General features: G+C 42.6%; 1 protein-coding gene across 1 annotated transcript; it reads left to right on the forward strand.

The window, feature by feature from the left end:
- Positions 1 to 262: 262 nt before the first annotated feature.
- Positions 263 to 15,931, forward strand: LOC306886720 (angiopoietin-4; the record flags this gene model as incomplete). The annotated part of the gene is made up of 6 exons (XM_079444047.1): positions 263 to 652; positions 13,620 to 13,851; positions 14,269 to 14,406; positions 14,501 to 14,717; positions 15,494 to 15,689; positions 15,785 to 15,931. 6 exons carry the CDS (start codon positions 263 to 265, stop codon positions 15,929 to 15,931), a joined length of 1,320 nt encoding a protein of 439 aa, XP_079300173.1.
- Between the last annotated feature and the right edge of the window lie 266 nt (positions 15,932 to 16,197).

Below are 16,197 nucleotides of genomic sequence, written 5' to 3' on the forward strand. Positions count from 1 at the left end.
TTATGTCATTGTTCCTTCTGTTCTATTATTTCTTTATGCAGAATGTTGGGTGATAATTTGTTGAGGATTTCTGGCAAATGTCCGGCCAATCAGCTTTCTTCATCTCCTTTACTTGCCATCTGCCCAGGAGAGATCTAGTGACAGCATTAAACCATGAGGAAATAAGCTTTACCAGTCTGAGGACCCAAACAAGTTTCAGGGTCTGATGAAGATTTCACTCTCTAGTCCTTACTTCTTCTGGATAACTTCAGTCTATTGCAGAATGTTATCTCTGCTGTATGCTTTGTTACTCTGGGTAGCATGGGCCCAATTTCCTGTTGTCAAAACCAAAGATGCTGTTGAAGAGTCTAAAACCTCAGACTCTTTTAAAACAGACACTTCTCAGACTCATCGAGTTAGCAGCGGCCTAATGCAGTGTGGGGAATACAGCAATGAAGTGATGCCAAACGGACAGTGTCGTTTAATAGCCACGCTACCTCAGCTGGAGGAGCAGAGGTGTCCGGACATGTTCCGCTGTACAGATGAGGTCTCCTACTGGCTGCGTGAGAACAAAGAGCGCAAGCAGCAAATGCAGGACCTGAAAGAGACCATCTCAGAGCTTCAAGAGGAGCTGAGGAATCACAGGCATCGCATCAAAGTGCTGGAGCTGCAGGTAGGAGCTACAGGCTTAGCTAAAGAGGTATAAAAGTGCTATTCTGTGAGAAGCATTCCATCATATATTTCTCATGATATCATATATTTTTAAACGAGTCATGAGACATTCAAACAGGTTTTTATGATTTTTCTATGTAAACTTTAGACGGCATATATCGCATTCTAAAAATGCAGCGCACAAGTTAAAAGAATTTTACTGCTCTTGTGAGCAGAATCGATGCATATTTACAACTTTATAAACCATAATCTCTAGCTTCTGCCAGGAGCGGACTAGAGCTAAAAAGTGGCCCTGGACTTTCTGGCATAGAGCGGCGCACCACACCATAAACCCACCAGCTAACATATAACACAGTTCAGAAATAACAATGCGTTTTTTTTTTTTCGTTTTTTTTTTTTTATTTAAATTTGTATAATTTATTTCGTACACGAGAGTGACAGTTCAGTGGATGACGTAGGATGCAGGTGCACGCGGTGAGAAGTGACGAACGCGAAGGCCAGAGGAGAGAGCAAAACAAAACACCAGTCATGAATTTTTTAAGTAAAAAAACGAGGATTTGTAAAGAAATATGATTTTGTTATAAGCCAAAAGGTTTTTTTTCGTCTGAAACAAGGTCTCGGTTACGTATGTAACCCTCCTTCCATGAAGGAGGGAACGGAGACGTCACGTCGGTGACCGACGAATTGGGATCCCTACCAAAGGGCCACAAATACTGCCCCTTCCAGTGTCCTGTGGAAGCCTCCTGTGCCCCTACTTTTTGGCGCAGGTCAGGGCTTACCACAAGAAGACCAGTTACTGTTGCTATGGCACTACCCACTCAGTAAGACTGGATAACACTGGGAAATGTACCCGTTCACTTGGAACCGGAATGCTGCGGATGCCCACCCTTCCCAAAGGAGGTTCAGAAGCACTTACGCATATGAACAACCGTTTAGGTGCATATGGAAGATTAGAGGTGATTGTAGCCTCTTGGATAATGGCAGAATGGAAATGCCAGGGAAGCACGGGTTCTTAGGCTATACCATGGACTTTACACATATGAGATCCACTTAGGTCTCTACATATGGACCCAAGCCCTCTACCGGTTCTCACAGAGTCATCGAGTGAGGGCCTGGCGCCAGACGCTCTGCCACGTCTGGCTGCTGAGGGGCCGGAGGAGCTCAACAGGGTCTACAGAACAGACTCTCTGGAGCAGTTTTAGCAAGCCGAAACCAGAGCCTCTCAGTGCTTCTACCCGTTTGAGGTGAGAACACAGGAGTAAAGTCATGTGGGAAGTCGTGGCCTAATGGTTAGAGTCGGACTCGTAATCCAAAGGTTGTGGGTTCGAGTCTCGGGATTGTAGGTGGGGGGAGTGAATGTACAGCGCTCTCTCCACCCTCAATACCATGACTGAGTAGCCCTTGAGCAAGGCACCAACTGCTCCCCAGGCGCCGCAGCATAAATGGCAGCCGGGTGTGTGTTCACTGCTGTATGTGTGCACTTTGGATGGGTTAAATGCATGAATTCCGAGTATGGGTCACCATACTTGGCCGTATGTCACGTCACTTTCACTTTGTATACCGGTTTGTAAACCGGTTCACACGAAGGCTATAGAATCTAGCGAACGTGTTAGGGGTCGCCCAGCCCACAAATATCTGCCAGCAAGGTGCCACGAGCCAACGCCCAGGAGGATGCAACACTTCTAGTAGATTGGGCTGTCAACCTGAATGGGCAGGGCACACCCTGTGCCTGATAAGCTATCCAGTGGGCCATCCTCTGCTTGGAGACGGCATTCTCCTTCTGCCGGCCTCCATGACAGACAAAGAGCTGGTCTGAGGTCCTGAAGCTTTGCGTCCTGTCCACGTAGCATCTCAATGCTCGGACAGGACAAAGCAAAGCTAGGGCTGGGTCTCCCTCCTCCGAGGGCAGCGCTGGCAGGTTCACCACCTGGGGCCGGATTCACAAAACATTCTTAAGAAGAAATTTCGGGACATTCTAAAACACTTAACGTGAAAAACGCTTAACGTACTTAAACATCGACCAGGGAAACCCAAATTTCTATCAAACCTTACTTGTAATAAAGACTAACTACTGTCAAAAGAACGAGCTGTTATTCCACAGATATAGTGAATAATTTCATGTTAAGCGCTTTCTCCCCCATAGAAGTTTATTATAAGGAAACAGTTTAACGTGAACGCATCGACAAACAGAACATTTTCTTCAGTTTCATTTTGTAATAAGCATGCAAGTAAAGACAGGTACATTTTCTCCAGTCTCTGCTCATTATCTCTAATGATCACGCCCTCCCGCAGAGCACTAGTCATATGTTAATGATCTACTCGAGCCACACGAACAGGGTCAACACCCCCAAACAATGGTAAACAAAGTGTTCATTGTCATGTTTATTGATTTGTCTGCTCGTTTGGATCATAACATGTTAGGGTTACGGTTACGATCAGCAGACGGTCCTATACAGAGTAAAACAAACTTTCACTTTGAAATAAAGGTTGTGATCCTGAAAATGAAAATTGTGAAGCATCCAGCGGAGCACATAGTTTCTGATGAGTGAGTATTTTCTTTCATTTTTTCCTTAGGAAAATGTAGCATGGTTCACTATAGTAAATGTGCAGTGACCCTGGTTTTGGGGCAGACTGAGCACAGTTTTACTAATACTATTGTTGTATGGTGGTTGGTGATTATTATTTTAAGTAGCCATATGTTAGTATTTTTATTATTTGCCTATGGGTTATGTATGTGTGCTACTGGTATTGTACTCTGCACAATATATGCTAACAATCATTTACTTTTTCTTATAGGAATGTGGCTGCATTACTAGTTCTGTGTGTTTTAAAGCAATGCATGGTGAAAGACAGGACACATGACAGAACTCTTTCCAAAATGACACAAGGATGCGCAACAATGTGCTCAACAATAAGCCTCTGACACTCATTATTTATATTTTGATGTGCACTATTTACTTAAATAAATTACAAATAAAACATGTTTTTTAAATCTCCTAACATTCTTTCTCATTTCCACCTTGAGATGCCCATTAGGGGGTTGGATCTTTATATATGCCCAGATGTGAAGCACATCAATATGTATGGCCATTGACACTCCCTCACATATGGACAACAAAAAGTGTCTTACAAAAGTTAAATCACTATATTGCTTTATGTGAATAAGTAAGCAGAATGGTTTTCACATCTTTTTATAGAAAACTTTCTAGTCTATAACATCTAATACTCAAAAGTCTTGTGAGTATATGTTTTGTATGAGTTTTCTGGCCTTACTTCAGTGACTTAATATAGATATATTTTTTATTAACCGTGCATAAACATAATTTTCTAAAAAATGCAAGCATGTACATACATGTTGATAGCATATTATTCTAGCACAGTTTGTGCTCAACACAGTGAAATGAGACTTTAGCCATTAATATGTTTATAAACAACTGAAAAAAAGCACAAATGTAAGGGCAAGTGAAAACTAATGAATGAACTAATGCCCCAAAACACCCTCAGACCCCAACGAGTTAATGTCACATGATTACCTTAAACCAATCACAGATATATAAGCATGTTAATTGCTAAATTACGAAAGGATGTAATCATCTGATATCCGTTAACTGATTGTTTTGAACATCACTATAAACTAATTCACGCAGCTTTTCAAGCATTCTTTATTCTGTTGCTTGGCTTTAACAGTAGTTCCTTGCTTATGTTAAACTGTGCCATTGTGTGCAGTACTTGTTAAACATCCTTTAAAAAAAAAAGTCTTTACATTTACAATTTTCCATGGGAAACATCTAATTAGGGTACTATATTATATACTCCACATTTTTATTTATTTTTTTGCTTTAACAATCAAACATATCACAGCTGCACAGTATACCAAGGCAAGATTTCTACTAATATGCAGTGACAGAGTGACGATTTCCTTTTCAACGTTACACGTTTATTTAAAGTGCCCCTATTATAGGTTATGAAATGTTCATATTTTGGTTTTGGGAGTCCCAAACAACAGGTTGACATGCATGCAAGGTCAAGACACACGTTCATTGTCTTATAATATGCATTTATGTTTACCTTATTTGCTCAACGACTCCCAAACGATTCGCTCAATGATTCATTTTTCCAAACCCTCCTTTGTGGTGATTGGTCTTATGTTCATTTCATGTAGCCTAGTCATATAAAGTACAACACCTTTTAACACTTACGCAATGCACGATGGCTTTTGAGTAAAATTACTGCATATATATTACAATTAAAATGACAGAAATGTGGTTTTCCCCGGTCGTTGTTAAGGTACATAAAGCCAAGTTAAGCTGTTTCCTTATAATGGACTTCTATGGGGGAGAAAGCACTTAACGTGATATTATTCACTTTATCTGTGGAATAACAGCTCGTTCTTTTGACAGTAGTTAGTGTTTATTACAAGTAAAGTTTGACAGAAATTTGGGCTTCCCTGGTTGAAGTTTAAGTACGTTAAGCCACGTTAAGCATTTTAGAATGTCCCGAAATTTCTTCTTAACTGACAATTTCTTATTTTTTAACTTAAGAAAAAATTTAAGAATATTTTGTATTCCCAAACATTCTTCTTAAGAATATTCTTATCTTTTTTTTTTAAGATTGTTCTTAAGATAAAGCTTAAGAAAAATTCTAATTCTTGAAAAGAATCTTATTAAAAAATCATCTTAAATAACTTCTCAAAGTTAAGATAACTGCCAACTAGTCGTAGATCCATAAAGGGTAAGATTTTTTATGAAATTATTATATTATATATTTTAAATATTAAATATTACAAAATTATAAAACTTATAACTTCTGTGTAACTACTACAATATTTTACTTGTATAAAATAGCATAGTTGGCTTATTAGATGTTTGTGTTCCAGATGGAAATACTATGGGTTGCCAACAGGGAGCCAGAAAGGCCTCTTAGAGACAGAGCAGATCCTCTCACCCTTCCTGACCATGTTCTGCTTAGACTTTATAGGCTTCCAAGAAACTCAGTAATGTATCTTGCACATATTCAGAGAGATAATTTGCAGCGAAAAACAAAAAGGTCCTCTCCCCTTCCTGTTATACTGCAGATAATGGTTGCCCTACGCTTCTTTGCTTCTGGGTCATTTCAAGCAGTTTTAAGTAATACTGTGGGAATTAGTCAGTCAATCTAGCGTAAGCTGAATTGTCTTCAACGTGTCAAGGGCTCTCAGCAGAATGGCGAAGAACTTCATCAAGTTCCATCTAATCCTCATTAAACATAAATTCTTTGAGATTGCAGCATTTCCAAATGTATTGGGTGCAGTGGATGGGACACACATTGCCATTAAGGTAAATAATATGTAATACATGAATTAGTTAGATTAACTATTTCTTTTTAACTTGCTTTCAATATTTATCTTTGTAGGCACCATCTGATGATGAAGAACTGTATGTCAACAGGAAGAATTTTAATTAAATTAATGCCCAGATAGTCTGTGATGCTTCACTGAAAATAACAAACCTTGTAGCAAAATGGCCTGGGAGTACCCATGATTCTTTCATACTCACCAACGCAGCGCTGGGTCAACAATTCAGTGAAGGCCAAATCTCTGATGGGTGGCTATTAGGTAAATAAATAAATATATATATATATATATATATATATATATATATATATATATATATATATATATATATATATATATATCACACATACACGCACTTTTTTTTTGGCATATCAACCACAAATTAATTTTACACCACATTCACTGTTATTTTAAAAACTTTACTGCATTTGTTCATAAAACATTTGACATTTGATTTTTCATATAAAAATATATATTTGATTTTAAAATAAATTACAATACAATCAATTAAAATTCTGTCAAAAGATATTTATATTATAATATTATAAGATATATTTCTTGAACTACAATTCTGCAGAATAAATATTTGAATGTAATGTATATGATACATAATATTTGTAAATAATAAATATTTGTTGAATTACTGCAGTTTACGTTTCTTTATTTCTAGTGTTTGTCTCTCTATTTCCAGCCTCTCTCTCTCCATCTGAAGCAACTCCTCTTGAACTTTTCGGAGTGCAGCAACTTCTTTCAGCAGCTGGGTCTGTATGTCAATCATCTCCTCTGTGCGGAACCTTTTTGGCTTGGGAGTTTGGCACAGAGGAGGGTTGCCATCTAACAGGATCTGGGATAAATTCATCTCAGGCTCCAGGGTGGCCTTAAACAAAATAAATACTTTCATGAGACATATATGCAAAGATATACTAATTATAAAATTCATGTTGCATAGATTATCTCTTCAACTTCTCTCTCACCAGCAAGGTCCAATGTGGAAGGTGAAACAACCGGCAGGAGCTCCAAAGTCAAGGTCACTGCATAGCAAATAAAGCATTACCCTTGGCACGTGCTGACTTGTTTGATATAGGCCTACTGTGTTTGGGTTAAAACAACGTTAAAAGTTATAATTTATAATTACGTTTTAATAGTTAAGCAAACATTAAATCCGGCTATTGTAGATAGCGTCTGTAATTAGCAATGTTTCATAAAAAAAAATACTAACTTATGTGAATAATACAAACAATAAGATGATGTTCACTGTACCTAAACAAATGGGATAACTGCTTACCTTCTTCTGTATCCACACCGTATTTGACGCCTGTCACTGCTGTATCTCCGATGACTGACATAACCTTCTCTTCAAATGCATCCAGAATAATAGACGCTGATCCACCACCTGTCATTTTTTGTTCCCTTGATCTCGCTGGTCCATTTTTTTTAACTACCGACTTTAAATCAGCCCATTTCTTTTTCACCCCATCCACATCTCTAATGGAGTTCGCCACCGCTGAAACGGCCTCCGCCACCCGTTCCCATGTGCGTCGCTTACTTTGCATCGAGATACTGTTATCCAGTCTCCCAAGGAGTACTTTCTTCCTTGCACTAATTTCCTCGATAAGAACCTCCATCTCTTGCCTAGTGAAGTTTTTGTTTCTTTTCTTGTCATCCATGTCAAATTAGCTGAGTAGTTTATGCTTTTCTGCGAGTAAATTTCTCTTTTGATGTCGTTAAACGAACACATCTCACGCGTTTTACATTCAAATACTTGACCGGGATGTGGCTGCTACTTTAAAACAGGATAATAAAGAGATACAATTAAAATGTAGCGGTAATTAATTTGTTGTTGCTTATTTTTATTTTATTATTTTTTTTCTTAAGAAAAAAAAAATGTTCTTAAGAACAAATTTAAGATTTTTTCAAGAATTGTACTTAAGAAACTTCTTACGAACTTCTCAGAATGTATCTCAAGAAATTTCTTAATTTATTTCTTAAGAAGATTTTCGTGAATCCGGCCCCAGGTCCCTGAAGGGAGTAGTGGGAACCTTGGGCACATAGCCAGGCCTCAGGATTACCTGGGAGTCAAACTCGTGCAAACTCTAGGCACGAATCGTCGACCGAAAATGCGTGCAGGTCCCCTACCCTCTTGATGGAGGCCAATGCCTGCAGGAGCAGAGCCTTCATTGAAAGAAACTCCAGCTTGACTGTCTGCAAAGGCTCGAAAGGGCCCTGCTGTAGTGCTCTGAGAACTAGAGACAGGTCCCAAGAGAGTATAGAGGGAGGCTGTGGAGGATTTAGCCTTATCGCCCCCCTAAGGAACCCGATGACCAAGTCATGCCTCCCCACTGACTTCCCTTCCACAGGGTCGTGGTTGGTAGCAATTGCAGCCATATAGACTTTAAGGGTGGAGGGAGACAGCCTTCGCTCCAAGCCCTGCAGCAAGAAGAACACCATTCGACGAACAGGTTCCACTTCAAGGCATAAGCATGGCTCGTAGACGGCGCTCTTGCCGAAGCGATGGTGTCATACCTCTTGGGGTAGGTCACCTAGAACCTCCGAGTCCTGTCCAGGGACCAGACATGAAGTTTCCAGAAATCTGGACGCGGGTGCCATAAGGTGCCCCTTCTCCGAGTCAGTAGCCTCAGAGGAATCTGCCAAGGAGGGGCTGTCACGAGGAGCATCACTTCTGGGAACCAAGTCCGAGTGGGCCAGTACGTCGCCACGAGCAAGACATGCTCCTCGTCCTCCCTAAGAAGGCTCACTAGGGGAGCGCATACTTGCGGAGGCCCCGCGGCCAGCTGAGTGCCAGTACATCCGTGCCGAGTGTTTCCTCGGTCAGGGAGTAAACAACTGGCAATGAGAGGTCTCTCAATCAGCTAGACCATCTGGGAATGGAGTTTCCACTCTCCGGGGAGCGCAGCTCATGACAGTTCATCGGCTGCCCGGTTGAGCAAGCCCGGAATGTGAATGGCATGAAGCGACCTCAGATGCTTCTGACTCCATAGGAGGAGGTGGCGGGTGAGTTGCGACATGTGACGGAAGCGTAGACCACCTTGTCGGTTGATGTATACAACGGTCACAGTGTGTCCGTGCGGACCAGTACGTGCTTGCCTTGTAAGTGCCTCTTGAGACTGTTCAAGGCCAGGCGTACTGCCAGCAACTCTAGGCAACTTATGTGCAAGCGCAGTTGGGGGCCCGTCCAAACCCCCGACACTGCAAGCCCGTCGAGCATGGTCCCCCCAGCTGGTGGTGGAGGCATCCAGTGTAGACCACAGCATGCCTGGAGACCTGTTCCAGGGGCACTCCTGCCCGGAAAAAAGGTCTGACCACGGGGTGAAGGTTTGGCGGCAGGCCGGTGTGACTTGGATCCGGTGAGTGCCGCGTTGCCACGCCCACCTCGGGACTCGGCCATGGAGCCAATGTTGAAGCGGTCTTATATGGAGCGGCCCCAGCTGCGTCACTGCCGCTGCCATATGCCCCAGGAGCCTCTGAAATTTCAGAGTGACCGCCATCCTGCTCTTGAATGTATTCAAGCAGTTCAACACCGACTGAGCATGCCGTCTGATCGACCGAATCCATCTCCATACCGAGAAAAGAGATCCTCCGCATCGGGGAGAGTTTGCTCTTTCCCAGTTGACCCGAAGGCCCAACTGGCTGAGGTGCGAGAGCACCAAGTCCCTGATTTCACACAACTGATCCTGAGAGCGAGGCAGTATGAGCCAGTCGTCGAGGTAGTTGAGAATGTGAATGCCCTGTTCTCTCAGGGGAACAAGGGCTGCCTCCGTAACTTTCGTGAAGACACGGGGCGACAGGGACAGCCCGAAGGGCAGGACCTTGTACGGATATGCCCGTCCTACGAACCCAATCCGCAGAAATGGCCTGTGGCGCGGAAGGAACGACACATGGAAGTACGCGTCCTTCAGGTCGACCACTGCAAACCGATCTTGGGGACAGATGCACCCAAAGATGCGCTTCTGCGTAAGCATCTTGAATGGAGCTTGTTTGAAAGGACTGGTTCAGGATGCGCAGATCCAAGATTGGTCGTAACCCACCGCTTTTCTTGGGCACAATGAAGTAAGGGATGTAAACCCTGTCTTCATATCGGCTGGAGGGACCGGCTCCATCGCGTCCTTCGCCAGTAGGACAGCGATCTCTCCACACAAGACATGAGCATCAGCTGCCTTCACTGCTGTGAGATGGATGCCCCTGAACTTGGGATGGTATTGAACCGCATAGCCGAGTCAGATGGTTCACCGGAGCCAGCAAGACGGGCTGGGTAGCGCTACCAGGCACCCAGACACCGTACAAGCGGACCAGCGGGACCACCAACGTACCCACGGTGGGGCAGCGAGGTAGAATGCAGGGACACGGCCCGTGGCGGACCAAAGAGGGTTCTGAGTGTGCGGTGCACGCTTACCTGGTTCCGTGGTTTGGCAGAGGGTGTGTGAGTAGGGCCTTTGATGACGCTCTCGAACCGCCCACTGCTGCCTGCTTGCAAAAGTGAAGGATGAGTGTGGTCCGATGTTGGTCTGTCAGTGACTCAGAGGCAGAGACAACCGCTTCTTGTTGAGACAAATGATTCTCCACCCGGCTCTCCTTTGGGGGATGGAGAGGTGCATCCACAATCTCCCAAAGCAGTCCTCTTTCTCTCTGGGTCACCCGTCCCAGGGTCTCTTGCTCTTCCGCTCACCGCCAGGTTTGACGGGGGCCAGGACGGGCTGCTGCGGATGCTGTGCTGGAGCGGGGACGGACGCAGGGGGCCGCCCTCAGCGACGAGTAGGCTGGGGCGCTGCAGCCGGCGGACGGGTGGAGGTAGCAGCAGGACGTGTTGGATCGCCTCAGACTGCTCCTGAGCAGCCGAGAACTGCTGGGCCATGTTCTCGACTGCATCACCGAAGAGGCCAGTCTGGGACACAGGGCCCTTGAGGAACCGAACTTTGTCGGTATCCCCATGTCGACCAGACACAGCCAGAGGTGATGCTCCTGGACCACAAGTGTGGACATCGCACGACCCAGAGACCATGCAATGACCTTCACTCATAACGCGAGGTCAGAAGCTGTACGAAGCTCTTTCAGAACTTCCAGATCGTGACCACCCTCGTGCATGTCCCTCGGTGCTTTTAGCCTGAAGAACCTGCAGTAACACCGTAGTGTAAGGTGGAGGCAGCTTCTCCACAGGCCACATAAGCGTCGCCGGACAGACCAGATGGGTACCTACATGCCCCGGAAGAGTAGGCACGGTTTGCCCTGCCTAGCTGCACCACCATCGAGGATGGTTAGGGAGGAGGAGCTAGAAGGGCAGTTTCTGGCAGTAAAAGGTGCCGTCCACGACCTGGTAAGCTCCCCATGCACCTCTGGGAAGAGAGGCACCGGGGCAGGGCGCTGAGAACCAGCACAAGCTACCCTGAGAAATCAGTCGTCCAACCTCGAGGGCTCGGGACACAGTGGAGATCTCCACTCGAGCCCTACTCTCTCAGTGGCCTGGGAAAGCATAGCTGTGATTTCTGGAGCCGACTCAGGCATTGCTACTGCCGGAGCTACCAAATCTTCCCCAGAAAGCTCACCCTCCGATGCAGCGATCGACATCCGGTCGTCGGGAGGAGCTCCAAGGAAACTGATGGTACGCCCCTTGTAGAGGGCCTAGCATGTTCTACTGGCAGCTCAACTGGTTTCGGAGCACAAGAGGAGCGATGTTCCATAGAGGGTTTGCCACCACTGTAATCATCAGACCACCCTTTCCACCGCCTGAAGTAGTCCTTGTCTGTCTGCAGCCAGAATGAGAACCGGATCGAGGCAGAGGCAACAGAGCTCCGCCCCTTTGTCGAGGTACCAGAGCCTGGCCCGCAACTCCAAGATGATCATCTTCCCACCATGAGTAGATGCAATACAAACAGGGGGTAGTGCAACCTGATGTGTGCAATCGACTCGACACAGAAAGAACCACCGCTGCTGAAGCGCCGTACCACCAGCACGAGAATCTTCCGAAGAGCGTGCTCAACTCGTTGAATTCACTCGTCAGCAGAAGTCAGGAGCAGAACGATGTAACTGCTCGGCTCCTAAGCGAGAAAGCTGAATATGCGGTGCACCTGCTGTTATACTCACGCTGTGATCAGCGGCAGCTGGATGCAATAATCGCATGCCAATGTGCATTGGCTCATTTAGTTACACTCGAAGTAGATTGGTCTCTCTAAGTGAGATCACAATTCGTCGGTCACCGACGTGGCTCGGAGTGAGCGACTGATAGGGAACTATACGTGAAGTCGTACATCATCCACTGGAACTGCATATTATTATTTTTTACTCAATTTTATGTATTATTTTGCTTCAAAATCTCCACATTCACCGCCATTATAAAGCTTGGAAGAGCATTTTTTAATATCAAATTCTTATACACCAAGGATAGTTGAGAGTGAGTAAGTCATGGGGCCATTTTAATTTTTGGGTGAAATATCCCTTTAACCTCTCTTAATCAGCAAGTGGATGGTTGAACAAATTTCTGACATGCTTTACAATTTTTTTTTTCATTGTTTATTTAGTAAGCAAAGTCTTTATCTTTATAGCGCACATTAAGAGGTGTGCTGCAGCTCTGCCTTAAAGGAATCCAGAGACAAATGATTCAGTAGTGCACTGTTTCTGTACTAAGGCCTCCTTAAGCCTGATCAGTTACTGGATTAGAGCTGGAACCTGTCCCATAGACACTTTGTCAACAATACTTTGCATCCATGTACAACAAAAATACATAGCCTATGAGCTGACTGTATGTATGAATGTCTTATCATGAGAAACACAAAACAATGTAGTTATTTATTGCTTTGAAGAAGAAGAAATTGATTAATTGAATCATGGTTTGATTTACTTGTTAGCTTAGCTCAGTAATATCTCTCTCTCTGTGTGTGTGTGTGTGTGTGTGTGTGTAATCACATGGTAAAGTCACAATGACCTAAGAAATTTACATTTTGCTTGGATGAGTTAAGAGTACAAGCATTCAGTTTTTGAGTAAAGGACCAATACACTCATATATATATATATATATATATATTATTTTAAATCAAAAGACATGTTGATCTAAGAAATAGGAGGTCTGAATGTACTTTGAAGGTCTAAATTAATTTGTCGTAAGTAAAATGCATGCCTTGTGTTTGAAAGCATTCAGTTAAAGCACTACTTGAGTAAAGGACCCAAATTACGCAGTAAAATACTACAAGAATAACTACCACAGTAGCTACTTTATAAATGTTATTTCAACATTGTTGACGTAAGAATGATGAAACACAATACCTTACCTTGGAAAATAACAAACCAAAAAAGAAAACAAATACATTCCAGAAATCCAAAGAATATACACTGTCTTTTCTTTATTCCTTAAATTAAAAAAACTTTTTTTTTGAAAGTACGTTTATTTTGAATGTTTTTGGCTGCACACTTTTTGTTTTGATGCACTTTTATGTTTACTTTGTATTCTCCTGTGAATAACATAGTTTTGTTGGGTCACTTTCAAATCCCCAAATGAACGGTATTACTGGATTAAGCTAATCTGTGTTAGTTTTCCATTTGTTTTCCTGTTTGCAAACAATAGATGAGCTGTGTCCTCAAAGTGCACTGTGCTTTGAATTGCTAACTAATGATTTTCCGGTCTTTGCAGCGTGAGAAGTATGGAGTGAGCTCATCTTTGGAGCATCGCTTCCGCATGCTGCAGGAGATCTACGAAGAGACCAATGCACTGCTGGACATCCACGGATCACTCATATATGACATGCAAACACAGATTCGCAACCTCACTATGATAGTAGAGCGTGTGAGGCGCAATCCTGGCTGTATGATCAATATCATCCGCACAAGTCCGCTCCTCGGTGCTCAAGATACCCTTTATCCAGGTCAGCATGACTAGGTACTGAAGATTTCAATGTGGTTATTTGATCATTAAAAGGATTGTTCACCCAAAATTTTTAATTGTGTCATCACTTACTCACCCTGATGTCATTCCAAACTGGTATGACTGTCTGAACAAAAAATAAGATATTTTGAAATGTTTTTGTCAATCAAATGAAAGTCAAAACAACACTGAACTCACTTACTTTCCTTATATGGTTGGGAGAAAAAAAAGATTAAGAATTTTTTTACAATCTTTATTGGGTGAGTAAATGATATAACAGATGTGTAATTCTTGGGTGAACTCAAATAAGAAAAAAAAACAAAATACTACAACAAGGTCATTGGCATCTCAGAACTCATACTGACATATTTGGACATTTTTAACAATAGCTTGATTTGATTAAATATTGTTTCCTCAGAGGTTCAGCATGTAAGGAACTGTCCAATTGACTGTGCATCTCTGTACTACAATGGAGTCCACAGATCTGGGATTTTTACTGTTGTCCCTTCAATGGGATCGACTCCTGTAGAAGTTTATTGTGATATGGAGACCCAAGGTTTGCACTTTTATGTTTATATACAGGAGCTTTGGGTTAAATTAGGAGCATTAGTGGATGTTACTTGAGATTAAAGAACCATTCTTTGGACCAGGAGGAGGATGGACCATGTTTCAGCGTCGACAGGATGGAAAGGTCAACTTCAACCGCAAATGGACAGAATACAGGGATGGCTTCGGAGATCTGCATGCAGAATTCTGGCTTGGAAACGATCACATTCATGATATCTCCAGCCAGGGAGAGTATTCCCTTCGCATTGACCTCGAGGACTGGAATGGCAAGCACAAACACGCATTGTACCAGAACTTCTGGTAAACATTTAGAAAGATAGTCTGAATATTTCTTAGTTACTTTACTTTTCAGTATACTGTAATAAAATAATGATTTAATTACTATTACTATTACAAAATTTGAAAACAATGTTAATCTTAATATATACCAATATTAAAATATCTGACATATTAATATAAAATATTACATATTTAATACAATACTAAATTAGCCTATATTAAATATAAAACATTATATAAAATATTAAATAGACATTAATTATTTAAATATTAAATACATTTTTTAATTATGCAGGTTTGAATTTTTATTTATTTTTTCTGAACCTGGTCTGAAATGTTGCGCCATATTGATTTAATTTCTTAAATGTTCTTACAAGAAAATCCTTACATGCTCTAAAATTGAAGAAACAGTTCTCCCAAAAATAAAAAATTGTCGTAAATGTACTCACCCTCAGGCCATCCAAGATAGATTATATTTTTCCCCATCTGAACAGATTTTGGAGAAAGTCGTCATTAAATCAGTTGCTCACTAGTGGATCCTCTGCAGTGAATGGGTGCCATCAGAATGAATGGTTTAAAGTTAAAACTTCTTACAAACACTGAGCTTTTCACTTCACAGGAAGTTCATTGATGGACAGGAGTCGTGTGGAATTCTTACATTTATTGTAAAGTTTTTATCAGCTCATTTTGACGGCACCCATTCACTGCAGAGGATTCATTGGTGAGCAAGTGATGTATTTTCAGCAAAAAAAAGTGCTTTTTCTTAACCACTCAAGCAAAAATTCTTGCTTTGGCAGGATTGAGAACGAGGACAACCTCTACCGTCTCCATGTATCAGGATTCAGTGGTACAGTTGAAGACTCATTTGGCTGGTACCACGACAAGCAAAGCTTCAGCACTCCAGACACAGGTGACATCTGTGCTGAGATATCTCACGGAGGCTGGTGGTACCATCAGTGCTTCTTTGCCAACCTCAATGGAGTGTATTATAAGGTCTTATATAAATGAAGCAAAAATGAAACCTTTCCGAGATATAAAATACGAGCGCAGCCATCTTAACTGTGTCCTGTGTTTATATTGACCACCAGGGGGGGCGGTACTCTGCTAAAGGGAAGAATCTTCTGGGGCCTGATGGGATTGTGTGGTACTCATGGAAGGACTCAGATTACTACTCCTTGAAGAAGGTGAGCATGATGATCCGCCCACAGACCTACAGGCCCCGTCTCTCTCCATAACATTACCTTAGGGCCTGTGTAAAACAATACTGCAGTGACATCATCAGGTCATTGTTGATTCCATGGCTAAGCAATTAAGTAAACTGTGGTTAAAGGGAAAGTCTCAACTGGACGTTCAAGATAAGATTTTGGTCACACGTGTCTCATAATCTTGGTCTTTGACATACTGACTGACTTGGACTTATAACCTGAAGGTTGTGGGTTCGAGTCTCAGGTCCGGCAGGGCTTGTAGGTGGGGGAGTGAATAACGTCTCGGTTACGTACGT

Source organism: Barbus barbus (genome assembly GCF_936440315.1).
Source record: "Barbus barbus genome assembly, chromosome: 20".
Taxonomy (NCBI): Eukaryota; Metazoa; Chordata; class Actinopteri; order Cypriniformes; family Cyprinidae; genus Barbus; species Barbus barbus.